Genomic DNA, 25,748 nt, shown 5'->3' with positions numbered 1-25,748 from the left:
CTTTTCAGATGAGTCTCAGAAACTTCTCTGGGAAGCACTCTTCTATGCTGCCACTTACCACGTGATATCTTAGCTAGTCATCTTCTTGCCCCTAGTCTTGAGCAGTTTGAGTACAGGGCTCTGCCTTAATTACATTTGTATTGCCAGTGCCTAACAAAGGGTCTGGCACATAGTAGGTGTTCAGTAAACTTTTGCAGAATGAATGTGGAATAACTATGCTTTTCCTCAAACCGGTGTTAACTAATATGGGGCCATCGCTAACTCCAAGTCTTGTTTTAAAGGGGCTTTCTCACTCAGAGAAAATCAAACTACAACTTTAATTTAAGTAGCGATTCCACACAGGAGGTATAACTGACATAGGAATGCTACTGAGACTGCAGAATGTAAACTTATTTATGACCTTGAATAATTGTTGTTATTCAAGGAGCTCACAAGAGTGAACTTGTGAGACTCAGAGAACTTTGCTTACGTGTTTTGAAAAGCAGCAGAATCCACTTGGGCCTGGGTTTGTTTGGTTTACTTATATCAAGTTAGAGCTCATTGCTAATGTTTTCTTCCCCCGCCCCCAACTCCTGCCAAACAGTTTATGACCCAGTGTACAAGAACCACATATCAAACTGGCTTCCACCAACGTCAGAACTGGCAGCAGCCAAGAAGTCCACCACTCAGACTGCAAAACGTCCTCCGTATCCGGAGAGGAAGGCACAGACCAAAGAATCAGGACGTCTGTGAACCAGCCTCTCTCCATGTAGACAGGGCCTGGTGGGTGCCAAGAACTGGCTAGAGGCTGGAATACAAAGGCAGTATATGGTGGAGAGAGGGCTTCAAATAATTGTTTTTTAAAAAACGGTGGCAGGCAGTGGCTCACGCCTGTAATCCCAGCACTTTGGGAGGCTGAGAAGGGCAGATCACGAGGTCAGGAGATCGAGACCATCCTGGCTAACATGGTGAAGCCCCGTCTCTACTAAAAATACAAAAAATTAGCTGAGCGTGGTGGCGTGTGCCTGTAACCCCAGCTACTCAGGAGGCTGAGGCAGGAGAATCGCTTGAACCAGGGAATTGGAGGTTGCAGTGAGCCGAGATCATGCCACCGCACTCCAGCCTTGGCGACAGAGCGAGATTCCATCTCAAAAATAAATAAATAAAATAAAATAAAATAAATAAAAATAAAAAATGGTGCACATTTTGGCATTCTTGGGTTTCTATCCCACCTACATACATACCACTTATCACATATGTGATCTTGTGTAAAATTCTTCCCTCTTAGCATCTCGGCTTTTAAACAAGAAAATGGGCTATTTTGGCCAGGCGCGGTGGCTCTCGCCTGTAATCCCAGCACTTTGGGAGGCCGAGGCAGGAAGATCACTTGAGGTCACCCTGGCTGGGAAGAGTGACGGAGAGGGAGGTATGAAGAGAGGTTGGTTAATGGGTACAAACACAGTTAGATAGCAGGAATAAGTTCCAGCATTCAATAGCAGAGCTGAGTGACTATAGTTAGCAATAATTTATTATGTATTTCAAAATAGCTAGAAGAGAAGATTTGAGATATTCTGAACACAAAGAAATGGTAAATGTTTGAGGCGATGGATATCCTAAATGCCCTGATTTGATCATTGCATACTGTATGCCTGTATCAAAATATCATAGGTACTCCATAAGTATGTATAATTATTATGTATCAATTTAAAAAAAGAACCCTTGCTTTAGCTAAGGGGCCTTCATCTCGGTCTCTAACTCCAGCTTCAGGGTCACTGCCTGGCTGACTTGGTTGAACCTGCAGACCATAGACGCTGGTGGAGATTTGGGAATTGCGACTTTTGAGCCCTGAGTTTAACCTCCAGCTTCATGGGGGTTTCAAAAAAGAAATGCATTAAATAATTCGGGATACTTTTTTATTTTTTTATTTTTTAGGCCATTAGAAAGTTCCTAACCAAAGTTGGCAAATGTATGGCCCACGCACTCTCTGCCTTCCTTCACCCTCTGCAGGAACTGATAACCCTCCATGATACTCCTAGTGGAGACAAGGGGTGACCTCAGAAACCTTCTCAATATCACACTCCAGAGTTAAAGCAGATGATGGTGCAACAGGCAGACATATGTGCCAGGACACCATCGGTGCTCCTTTACATGGGAAATGGTGTTTACAGCCCAGTGGCAGAGAAATGCATGATTTGATTTTTTTAATCTAGCAGAAGAATGAATTGTATGAGATTTTTGCATATTTTCTCACTCTATGTGAGCAGATGTCAGGTTGAGGTTGGGGTAGAGACTGTGCTCAGGAAACACATGTCTCATTGAAGCTAACTGATGGATTTAATGCCTTGTTCTCAGGTTGGAAGCAAGTAGCCCAGCTACCCATGAAACTACTTAGTAAAGGTCACAAATCTCAGAGATAAAGCACGTGTGTGCCTGTGGGGACACATGTGTATACAGAAAGAAAAGTCTGAAGGCAGGCAAGAGATGATAAAGAAGATAAGAAGATCTGAAGTCTTACAAGATCTGAGAAATCATTCTAGTCTCAGAAAAGTAAACCCTCTAACAATATCAAAGTTGGATCAACAGGTATGCCAGTAAAATGCTTTTATTATTTGCCTTATTTGGACCTACTCCATATTTCTCTTTAATTGCTCCTTTCATTTTCTTGGGTAATAATTATAAGGCTAACTTTTCAAATAAAATAAAATTGTTCCTCTGCTCTACGCAGATTTAACTAAACAGGTTAAGGCAAGTATCCCCAACCCCCATCCTAGTCACCAGGTCTTGGTTTAGTTTATCAACTCAGGTCAGGAAGACAGATCTTATCCCGGCTCTTGCATTAATTATCTGAGGGGGAGTCATGTGATATGGGCCAGTGAGCCTTCCTAGGCCTCAGTTTCCTTGTTTATTCGATAAATATGTTTGACTAGTTAATAAAATAGATGTATGTGTGTGATGCAGGGGTGAGGAGTGGCTTAACTATTTTGCAAGAAAAAGCAGTAACTAGTTTCATTGTCCTCTACAGTGAGTCTCTGACCCTACCCTAGTCACTAAACTCTGCCATTGTGGTCAAGGAGTCCTAGCCAGGCTGAAATGGAAGATCTGAAAAGTCCTCACTGCAGTGTGTAAGAAATCAAAGTAATTGTCCTTTGCAAGGCTCAGTAATACCTTTTCATACCCAGCAGGATGGGAACCTTCACTTAGCCCACACTCATTTGGACTGAAACATCTTAGTCAGCAAAATGGGGTAATGAAATCTACAAATGAGAAATGACTTACTTCTTATGGAAACAGTGGTAAAATTATTTGGAAACACATACATTACTGTCTGTCTTTAAGTAATTTTTGGAAGCTTTAAGATCTATTCCCTGACTTCCCCTACTTTGCTCTGCATCTCAGAGGTTGATTCTGCAAACTGCACTTTCCGGGGTAATGTGCCCTCTGACTCTGAGTTAAATTCTGCCAATGGGAGGCACTGGCAGGAGATCACGAGGCAGAGAGAAGCCAGGACAGTTCTTCTCCTCCCTCTTGGCATTGAGAATGTCTCTGGCAGCAATTCTGCTGTGCTTTCATCTCCCATTGGAAAACAGCTCTCTCTGTGGTCCCAGCTCCTGCTGGGTGGCTCCTCCAACACCCACCTCCTCCTCCCTTTGATTCTCCAGCCCTGCAGGTAATAGATGGATTGTCTCATTGTGCCTTCAGCCTTTCCAACCTTGGCAATGAATTCATGCCCAGTGAATTATTGGGCATGGGTGTTGCCTTCCAGACTGGACCCCAAGTGATGTGCCATCCAGGGGGCTGCTGGTCTCTACAGAACAGACCTCAAGTTTAGGGGTACACAGACTCCTGGCAGATTCACTCCTTCTTTAAATGGTTCACTTGCCTGACCACCTAGCATTGCTTACACTAGGCATGTGTTGAAATGGAAAGAACACTGGACAGAGAACTAGAAACTCAATGTGTAGTCACATGACCTTTGCCAAACGTCTTTAGGGTCACATGAGCTTGAGTTTATTTATGTCACCGGGATAAGAGTTCATCTGACCTGCTGACCGCCTACTAGGCTCAAACGGGGAGGCCATGAAAACACGTTTTAGGAATTGAAATGGTCATTGTAAATCTAAATATATGACTATGATTTTATGAGACACAGTTGACTTTCATAGAATAGAAAACACTTTGCTCTCGGCTTAGCCTGATTTTGGTTACTCAGTCTGATCTGCACTAAATGTCCTGACATAGACTAGTGCCTGGCACATCACAAGAGCTCTGTGGCTCCAGCTGTGATTACTGCGCCAGGCTCCCCTTGGCATTGAGACAACATGTCAGTTTATCGAGGACTATACAGGAAAGTCAAGGTCAACTTACCAATGTCAAGGACCCTCTGCTTCGCCGTATGCTGCCGAGAGTGCCAGTATTTCCAGTATTTGAGCTGTTCATCTCTGTTTTTGTCTTCACTGAAGACCACCATCACCACACTCTGCAGAGGGGAGAATCGTGGAGCTTACTTTTTGTTCAGTGCCTCTGTTGCCTCAGTCTCCAGTTCTGGAAGTTCTACCAGAGGTGTGTTTGTGTCATGTTGCTTTTCTTGCTTTAGAAAAGCCCAGACAAGCTTGATTGTATGGTCTGTTTTGTTATAAAATGGACCTACTTAAAAAATGAATTCGTCTTTCAAATTCATTTTGAAGCATGAAGGAAAAAAAAAAGAGTCCTACATCAGTTTTACCAGGAGGTTATAAACAACCAGATTAACCAATTATCAGCAAATGTATTATTTTGTGAGGTCAGCAGAAACCCCCCCAAATTTTTTTTTCTTGTATTGGAAACAAGCATTCTTTTGAAATTTCTACTCCTTAAACATAAAATGTGATGCCATTTGTAAAGAAGCAAACATCTGTTTGTGGTCTAATTAAGTGCCTCAGGCTGGAATATCAAAATTAATGAGAAAAATACTAAGGAAATGAGGAAAATGCTGAAAGACAAATTCATATTGGTGAACATAGATCTAAACTACAGATATTTCACACACTGAAAAACACAAGAGCAACTATGATATCTATTTAAATCTAATGTGGATGTACTTTAAAAATGAGCTTGAGAAACTAATTATATCTTGCAGAAATAAGAATTCAAAACTCTTTTCAGTTCTAAATTATAAACAGCCTCATTAAACTAAATACACATTAATTCACCGTCACTTATGAAATGGAGACAGTACCAAAAACAACCCTCTTCCAAAAAAAACCTTTAATTACAGTATCAGGAACACTCCTCCTCTCACTCCACATCCAAAACACTTCTTAGGCACTTTCCTACTATTCCAGAAAAATATTTCATGGACTGTCATTCCTTAAGAACTTCTTAGGGCTGGGCCGGGTGACTCACGCCTGTAATGCCAACACTGGGAAACTGAGGTGGGAAGATCTCTTGAGTCCAGGAATTCAAGACCAGCCTGGGGAACATAGTGAGACCCTATCTCTGCAAATAAAATAAAATAAAAAGCCAGGCATGGTGGTGCACGTCTGAAGTCCCAGCTACTTGGGAGGCTGAGACAGGAGGATCCGTTTGAGCTTGGGAGGTTGAGGCTTCAATGAGTAGTGATCACGCCACTGTACTCCAGCCTTGGTAACAGAGCGAGACCCTGTCTCAAAAACCAAAACCAAAACCAAAACAACCTTCTCCTTTGTAGCAGTTTACACATTAGTAGTCATTTACTTATTTACAATTATTCAGCCAATGGCAATGTCTTCCCAATTAACATCAAACTTAGCAAGGACAGAAACAGTGTCTGCCATTCACCCTGGCACCTGACGAATAATAGACAGCAAATACATGCTGGTGGCTGGCTGTCACTTTGAAATCTGACTCTTGCCTAAAGTATGTGTAAACAATTTTTACACAAGAAAGCAGATGTTTGTTAGGAAAACTGTTTAGAAATATGTATCCATATTGTTTCAAATTCACAAGCAGTGAGATCTTCAGAGGCACTGGATACATGACAACAAAGAAAACCATTCTCTGTGCTGGTGCAACTATGAGCTCAGCCAGCTTTTCATTCTACCTTCTGCCACGCCTCAAACTTTTCCATTTATGTGTAAAAGTTTACTGCGTGGCTTCCTGGTATTTATTTGTCACAAAATAAAAATAACATTTAAAGTAATATTTTTTCTGGCAAGTGTCTAAATTAGCATAAATAATTGCATATTCTTGGTATGGAAATTTATTTCTTCAATGATAAAGGAAAACGCAGTTTGAAACTGTTGTTACCACGCCCTACATGCTTCGACTTGGAATGAAACACTGTTCTCAGAAACAAATGCTGATAAGTGACAAACACATTTCTCCTTCCTGCTCCAGAGCTGGGGAGTAAGAAAGAGCCACTCCGAGAGGCGCCAACTTAGTCTCCAAGGGTGGAGGTTGAAGTCCTTACAAGAAAGGGGGGACTGTTCACTTCAGCCAAAATGGAACATAAAGAAATAAAATTTTCTTATTAAATTATTTTCATGATTTCAGCAAAGTAGAATTCTTGGGAAAGTCCCTGTACTCCAAACTGTTGTCATGACCTTAGAATACTAACCACTCACCATTTTTTCCAGGTTGATGATAATGATGTTAAGAGGGTGTATATGAGTTATACTAACATTTGGAATTTATAAGGCTTAAAAAAAAAAAAGCAAATTTATTCAGTGTCTTCTTACCAGATGCTCATATATGAGAGGGGGAGGATGTAATTTATAGGAAATATATCCAGAGAGAAATATATCCAGGCTAACATTTCCCTGCCTTCAGCCCTCCATGCTGCTCAACACAGCACAACCTCACGATAAAGAGAGTTGGGTTCAGGAGTCTGACGCCCTGGGGTAGATCCTGGTTCCCTCACCTTTTGGCTATGTAACCTTGGCCAGTTACTACTTTCTGAAACTTTATCACCAAGTTTTTTTACCTGTGATATCATAAAAACAATAGTGCCTTTTTCATAGGGTTGTTGTCAGTTTCAATGAGTTACTAGACAGATGGCACCTAATACGGTAACTGGCGCTTGAAGATAATAAATATAAATTGTTATTTTATGACTCTTGTTATTATTATTGTGATGGCATATTCTCCACTGCAGTCTTGACCACAGCATTAGAACTTACTAATTCTCCTGATGGGCACACAGCATGCCAGCAACTTTCTCACTGCAGTGAGCTCAGCCTTGTGTGGAACCTGTGCCCCACCTGCACTGGGGGGCATACCCGAGTTGTGGCGCTGTAGGCACATGACGTGCCCCCTTCTTAAGTGTTCTGAAGTGCTAGGAGGAGGGAGCTGTGACTAAAATAAGGTGGGCTGGGCATCATGGACACAACACCATAAATCATTTTACAACAGATCAGGAAAGTCCTTCCACCTCTTTTCAGAGCTGTGCTATAATTTTCCTTTTCAGTAGAGAAGGATTACTGGGCCTCTCCCTTCTTGGCAGCAGCAAGTACGCCAGAAGCTGGCAGGCTTCCAGAGAAGGGAGAGCCAGTTTCATTTCCCACAAGTAGAAATAATACTCACGAATCTGAAAACTCCCCCAAGTGACTCCTGGTGGGGATCATGCCTCATCTCTGGAACCCTGAGAAAGCACTGGGCTGCAGAAGGCTTTGAAACCAAGTTCCACCAGGCCCAGGGATTCAGAGTGAACTGAATTTTCCTTTACAGAATAGAACAAAGCTCTTTCTCACCCACAGAGGAGTTCTGACTTACAGCTACTTACTTGAAAAATTAAGATCAATTGATTGAAAATAACAACAACGAGGAAGCACATAGGCAGTGAGTGAAGCGGGAAAATTCCTCGGATACAGTCAGACAGCATGTTCCAACCATGTCCCTTCCCTGGGGTTTACTGGTTGCTGATTACAATGATAAACTGCGAGCCAATAAGTGCTCTTGCCCCAACTCTCTGACATTCGTTCTAGAATTATTTATATTGAAGGTTTCATTTTTTTTCCATGTCATTCCACAAGGCTGTGAGGTAGCCATTCCATTCATCGGATTCCTTTGTACTTTATCTGAGAAATGTGGCCCCTACCCTGACTTTGCTGATGGGGTGTCGGAAGCATTTGTTGTCCCCGGTCTCGCTGAGTGTTATGGCATAGAACTGTCCTTTGTTGAGGTAAGTCATGGGGCCCTCCCCCTGCTTCTGACGGAGAGATTTGGTGGCTTCCAGGGTGTACTGAAATGTGCCACTGTAAAAGAAAACAAACAGCGGTCAGATCCACTCACTTGAACATTTCTGTTTTTTTGACCAATTTCACATCAATAGCATTTCACATGAATATTAACCAATGTTTACTGTTTTAGAGACAAAACACAGCATATGGCAAAAGAGATGAGACCAGACCAAAGGTCATGGCTAGTATAATGTATACAACATTTCTAAGTGGTGGCCCATAAACCAGATGGTTTGGAAGGGGAGAAAGTCCACGATGTACCTGGCCAATTGTGCAAAAAAAACTCTACCAGGAGAACCCCTGGTAGATCTTAGCTGGCAATTAGGTAATGCTCGAAGCTTAAGAATTAATAGAATTTGCCATTTTTACCCTAACAACAAAACAACTAAATAAATAATTTTGTTCAATTCATGTATATACCTAAACTTTTTCTTTTTTTTTTTTTGTCTAACCAAGGTGTTACAAATAGCTGTATCTTACTATAAAACATCTCAAAACATGAAAATCCAAAACTCAAACATTCACCTGAGAATCTAGTTCCCTAATAACAGGGAGTACTTCTTGTCTTTTGCTTCTTGTTTTCAAGCCTGTGGAAGAACTCATGGCAGGGTTGTTCTAAATCAGGGGTTTGCAAATGAGGGCCCATAGGCCAAATCCATCTCACTGCCTGTTTTTGTAAATAAAGGTTTATTGGAACACAGCTGCCCTCATTTGTTTACATACTGTCTATGACTGCTTTCATACTACAACAGCAAGGTTGAGTCATTGTGGTAGAGACGATAGCCTGCCAAACCTAAAATTCTTACTCTCTAGTTCATTTCAGAAAAAGTGTGCAGATCCCTGCTCTAAATAATGTCCCTCATAGTTTTTAAAAAACATGATATAATTTACAAAAGACAAACAGTGATTTTTCCCAACTTCGAAGAGTATACCAATTATTTAAAATAACACAACAGGTATGAACCACAATCATTTTTTGTTTAACACATTCATTCAGAAATATTTATTTCTGCCATACTGCAGGACGGCTCACAGTGACAATCCAATAACAAACACCACGTATTTTCTAGATCATCAGAAACTCTCCATTGAGTTTATTTTTTTTAGCTCTTTTATTTCATAGTCTGGCTGGGCACAAAGATGACTCAAACTTTATCTCTGAAAATGGCCTCCTGACAGGATTATGGGGGGCTCTTGCTTTCTATGTTAAATATTTCTGTAATGTTTTATTTATTTTTTAACTTTTATAATGAGAAGAAAATCTGAAGGGCAGAATAATATTCCTCTTTTATGATAAAAAATCTTAGGCTTAAGCTAATAAACTAAGCAAATTCCAGAATATGTGTCTTAAAAGAAGTTGGGAAATAAATCATTCAAAACAGAACTGATTCCATTGTCATTTTGTCTGAAAAAGCAATTTCAACACAGTACCATTGAATCATAACATTTTAGACCTGGACAGGATATTAGGAATCACCTAGACCACTAACTTGCGTCTTGTCTAGGGCACAGATTGCTTTGAAAACATGAAGAAAGCAGTGAACTTTCCTTCCCAGATAAAGGCACTTATGAACATAAACGATTTTTAATATAATTTCAGGGATTTGTGTCCATCAAGCCTGCCCATACACAGGATAAAAACCCAAGATTCAGCCCACCTTCCTCATTTCACAGCTAAGGAGAGGCTAAGAGACGTGCTCGCCCTGCTGGACCATGGCAACAGCGGAAAGAGAAACTAGGTCAAGTCACTGGTAGGTCCTTGCTCTTCCCAGTGGCCTGGAAGCTGCTGACATGATGCTTTGGATTTACAGCACGCAAATTAGACTCCTATTCCCACATTTTAGAAGGCAATTTCAAGCCCATTCTTCCTTGCCTCCCGCTTCCTGCCCCCAGGAATTCTAAATAAGATGATCTGGGGAGGATGAGTGGGGAGCCTGAGATTGGAACCAGAGGACTTTAAGAGGAAACCAACAGAATGGAAGAGGGCCATATGTGTAAAAGCAAAGGGGCAAGAAACATAGTGGGAGATGGGATTTTAAGTAAAGAGGGACCAAAACATAGAGGGCCCTGATGACCTTCATAAAGAATTTGAGTTCAATTCTGCCTGAAATGATGAAATCTTTGGTAAGTTTTGTAAATAGGGGAGATAAATTCATTTCTTGCCACTCTCTCACTCTTTTTTTTTTTTAATGTAGTGGGGTCTTACTATGTTGGCCAGGCTGGTCTTGAACTTGTGAGCTCAAGCGATCCTCCCACCTCAGCCTCCCAAAGTGCTGGATTACAGGCATGAGCCACCACGCCCGGCTGCCATTCTCTCCTGTCTTCAGACATGATCATAACCAAGGTCTTAAAACATGACTCTTTTACCTGGAATGTTCTTAATCTCCCTTCTTTCTTTAGAAAACACCTGCTATTAATCCTTCAAGATGCAGCTCAAATGCCAATTCCTGTGAATATTTGCCCTTCACCCCACACACCTTCCTACTCCCACACACATGTGCAGGCCTATAGGTCCATTTAGCTCTGTTTATATATCTCTGTAGCAGGACTCATCTCTTAGCAAATGTTTTTCAATTTGTCTGTCATCACATTTGTCTCCTCCAAAAGTGTGGACCTCTTGTAAGAAGAGATTGTATCTTATCCCCAACCCTACTCACACTGCTGCACATGGAAGGCACCTGAGTGCGTGATAGCTGGTAGCTGGCTATGTGCACAGTGGAACAAAAAAGAAGTGTTGGCAGGGAGATCCAATGTATTGCCATAGCTCAGGAGAAAGTTGATAAGGGTAATTCGGAAAGGAGATGACAGGTGGAATAGACAATTCAGCATTTAGCAAGTGCTGAGGAAGTCCAACAGGAAAGAAGCCAGATCCTTTACCTCTAGCTGGGGTAGCTTGGAGAATGGGTACATCATTAGCCACAATAGGAAATAAAAGCAGAACACCAGGTGTGAAACAAGTGAAAAAGGAGGGAAAGAAGAAGAAAAGATAGAGTTTCATATTACACTTGTTGGACTGGAAGCACATGAGTATGAGGTTCAGAGGAACACCTACAAAAGAATGTCTAGCCAACAAAAGGAAGAAAAGGGGTGTAGGCCCCAGAAAATTGGCCAAGACTGGAAATAATGATATAGAAGTCCTTTGTATAAAGAAAAAAGCACTGAGGCAAAGGAAATCACACTGTTCTGTAAAAGTTTACAAAGAAAAAAGGTTTAAAGGTATAACTTGAAGGTACATTTAAAGGTTTATCAGTTAATCGGTTTCTAAGGATGCATCTCCTGGTAACTCACCTTGATGTCTGATCATACATGTACTCCTCAGCCCCAACTGAAGCACTCCGAAATTTCTGCAAAATATGAGTCATCGGAATTGAAACAAATAGGTAAGTCATTATGCAAAAATGATAATAATAAATGTATCCCAACTATTTTATTCTCTCACTAGAAAAAAAGTTATGTATTTGATATTATGTTTTCAACTACAGCAAAAGTAGTCATAGAACTCACCTATCACCTCCTCACTGAGAGCTACACTTAACAGAAAATACATTTGTGCTTTGTATGTTATTCACGTGTCCACAGGTGTTCCTACAGTGTTAGGTACTGGAAGCTGTTTCCTCAAATACATAATACATCTCTTCCATTTGCTATTGTCTCCAACACTTATTCCAAATGTCATAAATTCTGAATTAACAGAACACGAATTACACAGAGGTCATATAGCACAGCAAAAAGCAATACAGTAGAATGGTTAAGAACATAGTTTCTGGAGCAAGATTGTATAGGGTCAAGTTCTAGCTCTTTTACTATTACCTATATAAAATGAGGCAAATGCTATATTTTCTTCATCTATAAAATTTCTATTTGTAATAATTAGAAGAATTAAATAAGCTTAGAAAGTACTAAGAATAGGCTGAGCATGGTGGCTCATGCCTGTAATCCCGCACTTTGGGAGGCCAAGGCAGGAGGATTGCTTGAAGCCAGGAGTTTCAGACCAGCCTGGACAATAAAGCAAGACCTGTCTTGACAAAAAATAAAATAAAATTAGCTTTGTGTGGTGGCTCATGCTTGTAGTCCCAGCTACCCAGAAAGTTGAGGCGGGAGCATCACTTGAGCCCAAGAGTTCAAGGCTGCAGTGAGCTACGATCATGTCACTTCAGTTCAGCCTGAGCGACAGGCTGGAGTGCCTATTAAGACCCTATTTTCTTAAAAAAATAAATTTACTAAGAATAGAGCCTGGTACATAGTGAGCACTATGTACATGTATAAATACTATTATAAAGTAGTAGTTTGACCTTATTCAGTGCCCTTCTCTAAGGATCTTCATTATCACAATATTGTTAAGAGTAGGTTTTCTGGGGAAACTAAGTTTAGTATTACACACAAAGTTTAGTATTACACACAAAGAAGCTTGGGTCTCAAGATGTTCAATTGTACGTACAGTGCATATAGGATGTGCTTTGCTACATTTTAGAACATTTTCAAAAGTAGATGACCAAAAGCCCTAATTCTTGATCTGAAGCAAAATACTGATGAAAAAGCATTTCATTGACCACATATCTTGTTCTTTCACTATGACCATTTTTCAAGTGTCTCTTCCTAAGAAATAACCTTCCTGCCTCTCATTTCTGTGCAATAAACTTACATTCTTTGACCAGCATTTCAAGGGTTTCCTTCTAAAGGAAAAATGTTACCACAGCTATTTTCCAAACTTCCTCACAACTCCTAACCATCATCTCTGGAATTCAGCATACCTTATATCACAGTTTCCATACATATTTATGATCCTTCTTTTTATCCAATCTTACTTCTTGAATTCAAGAAGATTATCTTCCCTTCAAACTTTACCCACATCAATCCCATGAACATTGCCCAAATACTTGTTGGCTGATTAAATAATCATGACAGAGAATCAAAGGTATAGATTTGTGTTTCTTTTGCAATCAATTAGGTAATCAGCAAAGCATTCAATGGGAATTTTCTGGGTCTTCACAATCTGCTTTGGTGCCAGAAGAAACACAAAATTATATATAACACTGTCCTGCCCTCAGAGAGATAAAAATTGGTTGAGGGGATGGAATAAATTCACATTAAAAAAAAAACTAAAATACAGCAAATGACTATATATGAAAGTCTATGTTGAATCATTCATTCATTCATGTGTCTTGACTGGAAAAGCATGGACTGGGCATTACCAGGAAAGGAAGATCAGCAAAATTATAGGGGGATTTCATAGAGCTGGTGAGCTTTGCTCTGACCCTTGGAAGTCAAAGACAGCCTGGATTAACTGAAGGAACTGAGAGAAAGTAACCCAAGCAAGGGAGGGCCACCATGAGTCAAGACAAAAACGATAAGTACAAATGTGGTGCATACATGAGGCCAAGGACACAGGCCTTGCCTGGTTATTTAGCAGGGACTTGAAAATGTAGGTCTTGCTGCCCAATATGATAGCCCCTAGCTCCATGTGCTATTTAAATTTAAGTTGATTAGATTGAAATAAATTTAAACATCTGATTCCTCAGTCAACTAGCTACATTTCAAGTACTACATTAACACATTGGCTAGTGACTAACACTGGATAGTATAAAAAAAATTTTCCATCATTGCAGAAAGTTCTACTGGACAGGCTGATTTAGGAAAATGTATTTACATTTAATATGGTCAGGAATTAGAAAATTTTGGAGTAGGAGGGTAATATGATGAAAAAAATATTGGAGACACAGATGCATTTCCAAAGTGTTTGCTTGAAGGAATATGCAGTAATCCATAAAAACCATGGTGAATCAGCATTAGTAAACATGGCAAGAATGAATTACCATCCATGCCATATATTTCTGCAGCCTGAGGATAGGCTAGCCTCCTAAAGCATATTGGACTTGTAAACTCTGTGGTTCTAATCCCCCAGATGGCGTGAGAAGGTATGATACAACAAATCTCCAGACCCAGAAAGACTCAACTACATGCTGGCTGAAATACAGAATCCCACTTCAATGCATGAATGCATGAGGACAAGAACGGTGAAAAAATAAACGTCTTTCACAGTTCCATGTTATAGTAGTGGTGACTACTGTAGTTACCATGTTACAAACATAGATATTACTTTTCATTAAGCTTAAAATTTTTTCTTCAATTCTGTTACATTATCTTTATAATTTTAAAAGAATTAAATGGATAGTGTACCTAGAAAACATCACCATCCTTCAGATGAGACCTGATGACATTGATGGGTTACATGGCTCTAAGTAAATTAGTATTAGGAATTAGAACGAAAATGCTCAGGTCATTCTGGCTACAGTTATCAAGTTTCCACAGTTGCTTGGAGACCTATCAATATAATTTGTAGGATGCCAAAAGACAGTCAGACAGCCAACATCACTGTAGTTTACTGTGATTTGATATAGTGCATCTGTAAATTTGAACTCAGAGAAATGATAGTAAAGAAGGTATGCTACATATATTTGATAGATTACTCTTAAAGGACCTTAGACATTAGACAACAGTAAACATATTTAAATCTCAAATATTGGAATTCTGTTCTTTCTCTTGGGTTGCGAAGACAAGATATCTGGTAAGAATATGTCTCAAAAAGACAATGATTCTTTAACTGTAGGGAAATCATAAATTGCTAAACCATTTCTTGTCTTTGATTGCCACAATTTTTTAGGTTCCATCATTTATTCATTCACTCTTTCAATAAACATTTACTGAACATTTACTTTATATCAGGCACTGTGCTCAGTGCTACAGACACAGTGGTAAACCAAAGGAGAATAGGTCCCTGCTCTCATGAAGCTTCTGGTAAAGTAGGAAAAAACACTAATCAAATATTTTTAAAAACTACAAACTATGCAGGCACTCTGAAGAAGAGCAAAAGTTCTATATGAGCTCATCAAATTCACTGCTATGAGAAAGGGAAAATTGGCACCACTGGCAGTCAACCTTAATATCCCTAACGGAGTGCAATGTTTCCAGAGAAACATGGATAAGGTTGTATGGGGGAGGATCATAAGTTAGACTTGGGATAAGTAAAAAAATCAATCGGGCAGTTAGATATAATAAATATAATTATATTAATTACAATAATATAAATATAATAAATATTATTATATTATAGTTATAATATAAATATTATTATATTATAATAAATATTATTAGTTCAGAAGAGAGGACCGGGCTGGAGAATAAAATTGGAAGGTCTTTTGGACACAGATGATAATTGAAGCTGTGGACATGAAGCCAAGAGCATTTGCAAGAGGGAGGAGTGATCAACAGTGTCAAATGGTGCTGCAAAGTTAAATAACAGCTTTAACAGAACTGGGACATTCATAGACATTTTATGCATGAGGTGGGTAAATGCCATGTTAATATAAATAATGAGTGATCTAGTCTTATCAACTTTGACTACATATAGAGAGATTTAAATCCTCCTAAGGTATAAAATGTGTATCCCAGAGAATTTCTAAAATTTTGCTTGATGTTAAAACACATTAACAAAGTGACAGAAATTTGGTGTTATCATAGCCACTGCATCATATGTTTAAGATAAACATAATAAAACTGTGTGCATTAATCTGAAGCGAGGCCGTGTTCCAATTTAGTAGATGAATCAACATTTTTGAGATTTTGTCCTTTAAATGTGTGGGGGGATAATGGACTACCACCTGCCAATCAATCAAGTTGGATAGGGTTTAGATCCAGGATCACTTCCAGTTTCAGATTAGATGAATATAAAATCAATGGACTTATGATCATACATCTATCCAGATAATGACAGTCATTATTTGCTTTCATTTCAAGATGCTCTGCAAACTATGTTAATTCTACAAATAACGTGCCTGGAGTTGAATTATGAAATATACAGTAGAGCTGTCTGATGTTCACTCATAAATAGTTCTTCTCAATTCCTGAGCAAATGGGAGGACTAATGGGAGAATTAAACTTCTCAGCCCTCTTGCAATTAGGTTGATCAGGTGACTAGTTCTAGCCAATGAAATGTGAGATGATGCAGTTGCGCCACTTCCAGGTCAACTAGTCAATATAACTAAGGTCAGTAAAGTATGACTTTACTAGTCAGTGTGCCATCTCCATGGCCTCCCTTCCTCTGCTGGGGAGACACTAGAAACCACACATAGAGATGATAATGTCACAAGATGCAGGGACCCTGGATTCCTGAGTCACTAATTGGAAGAGAACTGTACAGATATGCATCAGTATTTTATTAGCAAGAAATAATATTTTATTGTATTAAATCACTGAGATCTTGGTGTTGCTTTGTTCCTAAACCAGAAACTATTGTTAACTGACTTATAGAAAATTGTAGTACAGAATAAACAAATTCTTCCTTCCATTTTGATTTATTATGATTATATATCTATATGATTTTTGATAAAAATCCTTCCATCTTTTAATTTTTAAATGTTTCTTAAAACATTTTTGGTCTTAATTACCACTCCACTGTATATTTATCAACTATACTCTTTGCTTATTAGTGGCATGATCTTTGGTTTGTTTCTTAACCTCTCTGAACCTCTGTCTCTTCATCTGTAAAATGGAAAAAATAATGCACCTTCCTTGAAGGATGGTAGTAAGGATTAGAAGTAAAATGAGTAAGCCATGGTGCCTGGCACAGAGTAGAACTCGATAAATGGCATCTAGCATTATTTCCCTTCACACATACAGACAGATTGTAAGCTTCTAGAAGGCAGAAACTAGTATGCCTTTTGCCCTAAGCTTCCACATCACCACAGTGCCTAATACCCAGTATAAATCAACACATATTTGCCAAATGTTATTACAAAGACGATGTAGAATAAAATATAGATCAAATTAGCTAAAATTCATCCATTAAAGTGCTTTTTTTTTTTTTTTTTTGGAGACAGGGCCTTGCTCTGTCACCCAAGCTGGAGTACAGTGGCATGATCACAGATCGCTGCAGCCTGAACTTCCTGGACTGAAGCAATCCTTCCACCTCAGCCTCCCAAGCAGCTCGGACTACAGGTGCATGCCACTACACTTAGCTAATTTTTTTATTTTGTATTTTTGTAGAGACGGGGTCTCACTATGTTGCTCAGGCTAGTCTTGAACTCATGGGCTCAAATGATTCTCCCGCCTCTGCCTCCCAAAGTGCTTGGATTACAGGCACAAGCCACCACTCCCAGTATAAAGCACTTTTTAATGCTACCACTGTCTTTTCAAAAATCCCAGCCTGAGTTAAAGCAAACTACTCCCTTCCCTGCTACCACTGTGCACACATGCACGTGCACATACACACAGAAGAATTGGTCTCAAATGGCGAAATAAATTTGATTATTCAACCAGGGTTCTAGATATTTTAATAGTTTGCCTAGAATAAACGAGTTTAGACAAATTTTCCTTAATGAAACTTTCTTGGTGAAATTACTCTGAAATCACTTAATCTTATAACCAGTTGACAATGAAATAGCTAAAGATCATAGTAGGTCATTCAATTTAATTTACACCAGGCTGAAATACAATATGCCATGTAAACACTGATTTCCAAGACAAGGAGAGCAGCTCAAGCAAAATCAGTGGGAAAAGCCTTTATATTTAGTTTCTGGTAAGTTTCTTTACTTTCTCATCTACTTCAAAATAAAGCCCAAAATACAATAGCTTCCTTTCACAAGTCTCTTTATCTACAATACAAACATAACTGATAACACATCCCCCAAATAGCATGATGATTCCGTTGACATTGGACCACATCCATACACTCTTCTGTGACTAATGGAATATTTCTACACTGTGTGAGAAAATACATCAGTGGCAATCTTTTGGTGAAAAAAATGTACCTCACGTGGGATCATGGAGTGATAATTTCAATTATTTGCTTCTACAGAAGCACCCCTGACTACTTAAGAGCAAATCAAATAATCAACAATACCAAAGACTCTACAAGATCCTTCACTCAGTTAAAAAACAAACAAACAACAAAAAAAAAAAAAAGAAAGAAAGAAAGTTTGCTAACTATTTTAAGCAATATGATACAGGAAGCTAAGAAAGATAATTTTAAGACCATTTTTTAAATTTCAAGAGCATTGAAAGTTTGATTGTAAAGCTACCAGAACCCAAGAAATATGATAGCCTCTTAAGGACAAGGAATTTATCATATGTCACTTTCATCACTCCCTGATTCCACAGAATACAGCAGGCACTCAGAAATGACTGGTGCCAGGAGTGGCAGGGCTGCTAGTGCAACTTCTATGTCCTAGTATACAAGAGTTGCTCTCTGCAACTTTGCAGAGAGCTAGTCACTGCTCACCAACCTTTTGTACTCTTTGCTCACCTGAAAGATTAAAAAAAAAAAATCTGAGATGGACCAAGGACAGTCAAATATTTTTAAAAAGATTTTGGTGAATCACTGTCTTAAGCAATGGAACTATTGAGACTTAGAAGGCCCCAGGCTTCTCTAAGTGTGTAGTCATATGGTTAAGGATTTAGGTCCTGAAGCCAGACAGCTTAGGTTGGGTCCTATCCCTCCTGCTTACTGCTAAATAACCAAGAGCATACTTATGCTCTCTATCCCTCAGTTTCCTCATTTAGAGATGACAATAATAGTACCTACCACATAGGGCTTTTGTGAGGCTTGTATATCCTTAGGATGATGCCCAGCACATAGTGAGTACCCATCAAATATTCATTATTTTCAAATATTATTACTTAAAGATGAAATCTCAAGCTCAGGTAGCTGCATTTTTCCCAATGGAAATTAAATAGGCAGCAGGCTAAAGATATTATCATGCTGCCACTACACTCACTCCTCTTTAGGAAACTGGAAAACCACACATTCTCCCCTTTTGCCATTGTCTTTTGTTGGCCTAGGTGGGCTGAAAAGTAGAGAACAAATGACCCTCATCTTGAATGCAGAGGCAGTGCTCCTAAACAGTGAAGAAGCTGATCTGAGCTAATAAAAATACACATTACATATTCTAGGTCAAAATTTGGAAAAGGTACCAACAATTATATCATAAATTGCTGTTTTACCAAGATCCCAAGGCAATTCAATGAATACAAGATCATCTTTTTAACAAATGGTGCTGGAATGACACCAGTATGGCTGGATATCAGTATGGAGAAAAGGGTCTCAATCCTTACCTCACACCATATATAAAAATTACATCACCTCTCAAGCTTGGTGTTTGGTTGGTGGGGACCCATGCCCGTTCAACATGCATATCGAGAAGTGTTATTTTTGTTCAGGACCCATCTACCCTGGCCACGGCATGATGTTCATCCACAATAATTGCAAGGTGTTCAGATTTTGCAAATCTAAATGTCATAAAAACTTTAAAAAGAAGTGCAATCCTCACAAAGTTAGGTGGACCAAAGCATTCTGGAAAGCAGCTGGTAAAGAGCTTACAGTGTATAATTCATTTGAATTTGAAAAACGTAGAAATGAACCTATCAAATACCAGTGAGAGCTATGGAATAAAACTATTGATTCAATGAAGAGAGTTGACGAAATCAAACAGAAACACCAAGCTAAATTTATAATGAACAGATCAAAGAAAAATAAAGAGCTACAAGAGTTCAGGATATCAAAGAAGTCAAGCAAAACATCCATCTTATCTGAGCCCACCTGCAGGCAAAGTGAAGCAGTTGGAAGAGAAAATGGTACCACAGTTACAAGAGGATGTGGACATGGAAGATGCTTCTTAAAAATCTCTGTAACCATTTCTTTTATGTACATTTGAAAATGCCCTTTGGAGACTTGAAATGCTAAATTATTATTTTTTACATAAGGTCACTTAAATGAAAAGTGATTAAAATATATCTTTCCTACATTGCCATCTACAAAACATCAGATATTACAGATGTTAGATTGCATCTCAGTGTTAAATCTTTACTGATAGATGTACTTACGTAAATCATGAAAATTCTACTTGTAACTATAGAAGTGAATTGTGGACGTAAAATGGTTATGCCATTTGGATAATGGCACTAGACAGCATTTGTATATTAACTAACGGCAAAAATTCATGGCTAGTGATGTATAAAATAAAATATTATTTGCAGTAAAATATTCCCTTTATTAATGTTATAGAAGGGGGATACAACAAGGAACTAACAATTTGTATGACAGTGTCAAATATTATTTTGATTTTGGTATTTCCTGCTTGGTTTATTTGCATCTTAGAAGAGCATAATGACATTGTTTGATGAAGCCTAATTATGCTGGACTGTTTTGACCTGGTTTAACCCTTCTGATAGGTAGTTGTGGATGTTGGGGATGAGAACTGAATAATCTTTGCCTGGAATGACACTATAGTCTAGAATTTCCACTTTGAAGAATGCTTAGTTCTAACTTGTGATTCCTGGTAGAACAAACTTTTTCTAGCCTAGCAATGATCTAGAAGCAGAGGAATCCCAGTGCCTTTTAAAAGTTATTGTGTGGTTTTCTTTTAAAAAGCTCCTGTTTTTGGAAAGTAGAATTTATAGGTACAACATCTGTTCATTATTTGCACATAAAACTCTTTAAAAAGTAAAAAAAAAAAATTACTTCAAAATGAATCAGAAACCTACATGAAAGACATAAAACTAATAAACATCTAAAGAAAAACAAAAAACAAACAAAAAAAGTTTGTGACATTGGGTTAGGGAAAAATTTCTTAAATGATATAACAAATGTATAAACTATAAAAGACAACATTAATAAAGTAGACTTAATCAGATTAAATGCCATGGCTCATGGAAAGATATAGTTAAGAAAACAAAAAGGCTAATGGACTGCAAAATATGTGACTAATGAAGGGCCTATATTCACATTATATAAAGAACTCTTACAACTTAATAAAAGGAAGAAAACCCAATTTAAAAATTGGACAAATAATTTGAACACTTCACAAAAGAAGTTATAGGAAGGGCCAAATAAGTACATGAAATGATGTTCAACATCACTACACATAAAGAAATGCAAATTCAAAGCACAATGAGACACCATCACATATCCGCTAAAAGAGCTGAAGTTTAAAAGTTATCAAATTTTGGCGAGGGTGTGGAAAACAGGGATCCTCATACGTTGCTGGTAGGAATGAAATGGTATAGCCACTTTGAAGCACCGTGTGGTAGTACTTCATAAAGTTAAACATACATGAGCCACATGGCCTAGCAATTCCAGCTCTAGGTATTTACCCGAGAGAAATGAAAGCATATGTCCACATTAAAATATAAACAGGAACGTCCATAGCAGCATTTATCATAATAGCCAAAAGCTGAAAGCAACCAAATGTCCATCAACTAGTGACTAGCTATAGTAATATACACTCACTATGAAATACTACTCAGCAGCTTTAAAAAACAACTATTAAAACAAGCAACAAGGCTGGGCGCAGTGGATCACACCTCTATCCCAGCACTTCGGGAGACCGAAGCAGGTGGATCACCTGAGGTCAGGAGTTCAAGATCAGCCTGGCAACATGGTGAAACCCTGTCTCTACTAAATACACACACACACACACACACACATTTAGCCAGGCATGGTGGTGCACACCTGTAATCCCAGCTACTCAGGAGGCTGAGGCAGGAGAATCGCTTGAACCGGGGAGGCAGAGGTTGCAGTGAACCAAGATCCCGCCACTGCACTCCAGCCTGGGTGACAGAGTGAGACTCCATCTCAAAAACAAATAAAAAAAACAACAAGCAAGAACATAAATGAATTTCAAAAATATGCTAAGCAATAAAAGGCAACATAGGAGACTATATCCTCTATCACTTCATTTACATGAAATTTTAGATAAGGCAAAACTATAGCGACAGTAGGCAGATCCATGCTCACCAAATGCAAGGTGAGCAGGGAAGGCTTCAAGTGCAAAGAGCTCCAAGGAAATTTTCAGGGCAAGGGAACTTACTATACCTAGATTCTGATGTTGGTTTCACAATTGTATACAATTACCAAAATTCTCAACTGTGCATTTAGAACTTCTGAATTTAAAACAAACAAGCAAAGTTAGTCCTATGACCTCCTGAGAAGAATATATATTCTCTATTTATAAAGTAGAAAGAATGCACACATATACACACTTGATTATTGATAACGCAAATTCTCCTTCTTGAGTATTCCATCAGACAAGGTTTTTTAAAGTTTTATTGGTTTGTTTTGCTTTGTTTTGAGATGGAGTTTCGTTCTTGTCACCCAGGCTGGAGTGCAGTGGCGTGATCTCGGCTCACTGCAACCTCCGCCTCCCGGGTTGAAGTGATTCTCCTGCCTCAGCCTCCCAAGTATCTGGAATTACAGGCGCCTGCCACCAGGCCTGGCTAATTTTTTTTTTTTGTATTTTTAGTAGAGACAGGATTTCACTATGCTGGCCAGGCTGGTCTTGAACTCCTGGCCTCGATCCACCCACTTTGGCCTTCCAAAGTGCTGGGATTACAGGCATAAGCCACCGCGTCCGGCTAAAGTTATATTGTTTTTTAAAAAAGAATGGACAAGCCCTACCTTTAGCTACCTACCATTTGGAAGGTTACAAACTAGAAAAGATCAAGGTGAAAACTTTACAAAGCAGAAGTTTCCACAAAAACATCTCTTAATTCCTCATAAATATTTAATCTTAAGACTAAAATGAAAACAAAGAAATCTATCATCTAAGAATCAAGAAAAATAGAAATATTCCTCCACACACATACACATAGATAGGTTTATTAATACCTGTTTAGAAAGAATGCCAGACTACCAACAAACACATCTTTTAAAAAACTAATTGAAACTAAAACTTACTGTTTAATTCATTTATCACACTTCGAAAGGAAATAGAAAAAAAAGTTAGCTAGGGGCTCTGGGTTTGGGTTCCGGCCGTCGATGGAGCCTGGGACTCACCTCTGTGGCTGCGTCCTTGAAGCTCTCGCTGTATGTGCTGTCCGGGGTGCTGCGCTGGTCGTCTTTGAGATAGGCGCTGTGGGTGGCCAGCGAGGGCACGTCATACTGAGTCTGTTCAAAGATAACCACTCGTTGCTCTTCCCCATCTCCCCGGGGATAGTGCACAGGTGGGGCCATGAAAACTGGTGTGAAATCTTCAGCTTTCACTACCGTGATTCCCGACACCGGGATGATGGCAGAGCTCTCGGGAAAGCTGATGCTGTACTGTTCCCGCTTGGAATTCTCCAGGTGATCTTGATTTAGGGAAAGGTTCACTGGAACAGTCTTTAGGACTTGCACTCGGTTTTCTCCTCCACTCAAATTACTCTGGGCTTCACTGGTGCCAAGGCAGTTTCTGTGTGTTGAAACCCACCCCCGCAACATGATAGAATTAGAAAAATCACCATTCGGCAACGCCTAATAAAATAACTAATGCAGGCAATAATCACTGGATGTTAATGCCATTAAGGGACAGGGGGCTGGCAAACTTCACAACGAAACGCAGTGGGATCCTTGTGTCAGTAGAAGTAGGACCACGAGTGAGCCATGCGCCCCCTGGTATCATGCAACCTGAAGTACTCAGTCTCACTGTAAAAAATAAACAAAAACAAAACGAGGCCGGGCGCGGTGCCTCACGCCTGTAATCCCAGCACTTTGGGAGGCCAAGGAGTGTGGATCACCTGAGGGCAGTTCAAGACCAGCCTGGCCAACATGGTGAAATCCCGTCTGTACTTCAAAAATACAAAAAATTAGCCGGGAGTGGTGGCGCATGCCTGTAATCCCAACTACTCGGGAGGCTGAGGCAGGAGAATCACTTGAACCCGGGAGGCAGAGGTTGTGGTGAGTCGAGATGGCACCATTGCACTCCAGCCTGGACAACAAGAATGAAACTGTCTCAAAACAAAACAAAACAAAACAAAAACCTAACCCTAAATCTAATCAAACCTTCATATCTAACTTTCGGCTCTTAGGAAATACAGGAACACAAAGAATGACTTAAACAACATCAAAAAGAAGCGATCAGACAAACCAGAATGCAGTACATCCTACTGACCTAAATTTGTCAACAAGTCAAAGGCATGAAAAAAGGAGGAAGGGTGGGAGAAGTTCTAGATTAAAAGAGACTTGAAAGTCATAAAAATCAAGTATGAGAAGCAGCTCTTGTTTGGATCTTGACCCGAACAAACCAAAAAGGCATTTATCAGGCAATGGGCATTTTGAGACAATTGAATATGGACTGGGATTTGGCGATATTAAGGAAGTATTGTTGTCAGGTGCGGTGACTCATACCTGTAATCCCAGAACTTTGGGAGCCCAAGGCAGGCGAATCACCTGAGGTCAGGAGTTCGAGACCAGCCTGGCCAAAATGGTGAAACCCCATCTCTACTAAAAATACAAAATTAGCCAGGCACAGTGGCATGCGCCTGTAGTCCCAGCTACTCGGGAGGCTGAGGTGGGAGAATCACTTGAACCCAGGAGGCAGAGGTTGCAGTGAGTCGAGATCACACCACTGCACTCCAACCTGGGGGACAGAGCGAGATTCTGCCTCAAAAAAAAAAAAAAAGAAGTATTGTTAATTCAGTTAGGGGTGATAATGATTTTGAGCTTATGTAATAACAAGTCCTTTTTTATTTTTTAGACACACAAATCAGAAGTAGTTAGAGGTTAACTAATATGATGACATGACAGGGATTTAAATACTATTGCAATTTGAAAAAAAAAAAGAAAAGGAAAGAGAGAAAAGGTCAGTATCAAGCAGATATTAAGCAGTGGCAAAAAATTTATCATTGCTGAACTGGAGAATGGGATGGATTTTGGGGGGTTTATTACACTATTCTCTATACTTCTGTATGTGTTTGAAAATTTTACCAAAAAGTTAGTTTTAAAACACAAAAAGAAAAAGGAGGAGGACAAACATGGTAATTTGAAGGACTGGGGAGTGGGGAGGATATTTTTTACCATTCTGTGGGCACCTTAAAGGAGACATAAAATAATGAGAATTTATCATTCAAGTATTTTCACCAAATTGAGAGAGAACATGAGCTCACTGACGTCCTTAGCACTGAATTACTTTGGGGGCTTAAGGAAGCGGTGTAGCTTGGCTTACGTAAAACAAGATCTCCCAGATCTCAGACCTCCTGGGTGGTACAGAGAGAAAGGAGAGGATGTAGAATATTAATTCTTGCCAAACTAGAATAAAATACTTTCATCTGTACTAAAGAAGTCTGGGAGAGAGCAGAAACAAATAAGAACTCATTAATGGAAAATTATTGTTGACAGCAAAATGATTTTATTAGCAAAGTCCCTCTGGTCAGTGCAATTTTGGGGCCACCTCTCACTGATTTATGGATTCTTCTGAGTAATGTGGAGAGAAAATACATCTTTTGTCCCCTCTCTGATGCCTGGGTTGTTTGCTTGTTTCTGTTTTTTATCTAGCATGTGCTTTCTGGGGCTTTGTGGCATCTCTCATTGTGAGGGCTATTCTCTTAAAATTTGCTCTTCTGAGGCCGGGCGTGGTGGCTCATGCCTGTAATCCCAGCACTTTGGGAGGCCGAGGTGGGTGGATCACCTGAAGTCAGGAGTTCGAGACTAGCCTGACCAACATAGAGAAACCCCATCTCTACTAAAAATGCAAAATTAGCCAGGCGTGGTGGCACATGCATGTAATCCCAGCTACTCAGGAGGCTGAGGCAGGAGAATCGCTTGAA

General features: G+C 39.4%; 1 protein-coding gene and 1 pseudogene across 3 annotated transcripts in view; one reads left to right on the top strand and one right to left on the bottom strand.

Annotated features, from left to right (window-relative positions):
* Window positions 1-25,748, bottom strand: part of GRHL2 (grainyhead like transcription factor 2) — a 176,513-nt gene that overhangs the window by 86,838 nt on the left and 63,927 nt on the right. For all 3 annotated transcript variants that reach the window (XM_024251472.3, XM_054518706.2, XM_054518705.2), the window contains exons 4-7: window positions 23,002-23,395; window positions 11,463-11,518; window positions 8,033-8,189; window positions 4,345-4,456 (exon numbers count right to left, since the gene is read on the bottom strand). In XM_024251472.3, coding sequence (XP_024107240.1) covers window positions 4,345-4,456; window positions 8,033-8,189; window positions 11,463-11,518; window positions 23,002-23,395 — 719 coding nt within the window. The remainder of the gene's footprint in view (window positions 1-4,344; window positions 4,457-8,032; window positions 8,190-11,462; window positions 11,519-23,001; window positions 23,396-25,748) is intronic.
* LOC112134700 (probable ribosome biogenesis protein RLP24) lies at window positions 19,358-19,899 on the top strand (annotated as a pseudogene).

This window comes from Pongo abelii, chromosome 7 (genome assembly GCF_028885655.2).
Source record: "Pongo abelii isolate AG06213 chromosome 7, NHGRI_mPonAbe1-v2.0_pri, whole genome shotgun sequence".
In the NCBI taxonomy this organism is placed as follows: domain Eukaryota; kingdom Metazoa; phylum Chordata; class Mammalia; order Primates; family Hominidae; genus Pongo; species Pongo abelii.
Note: the sequence above shows the minus strand (reverse complement) of the source record. Positions and strands in the feature narration are given on the sequence as shown.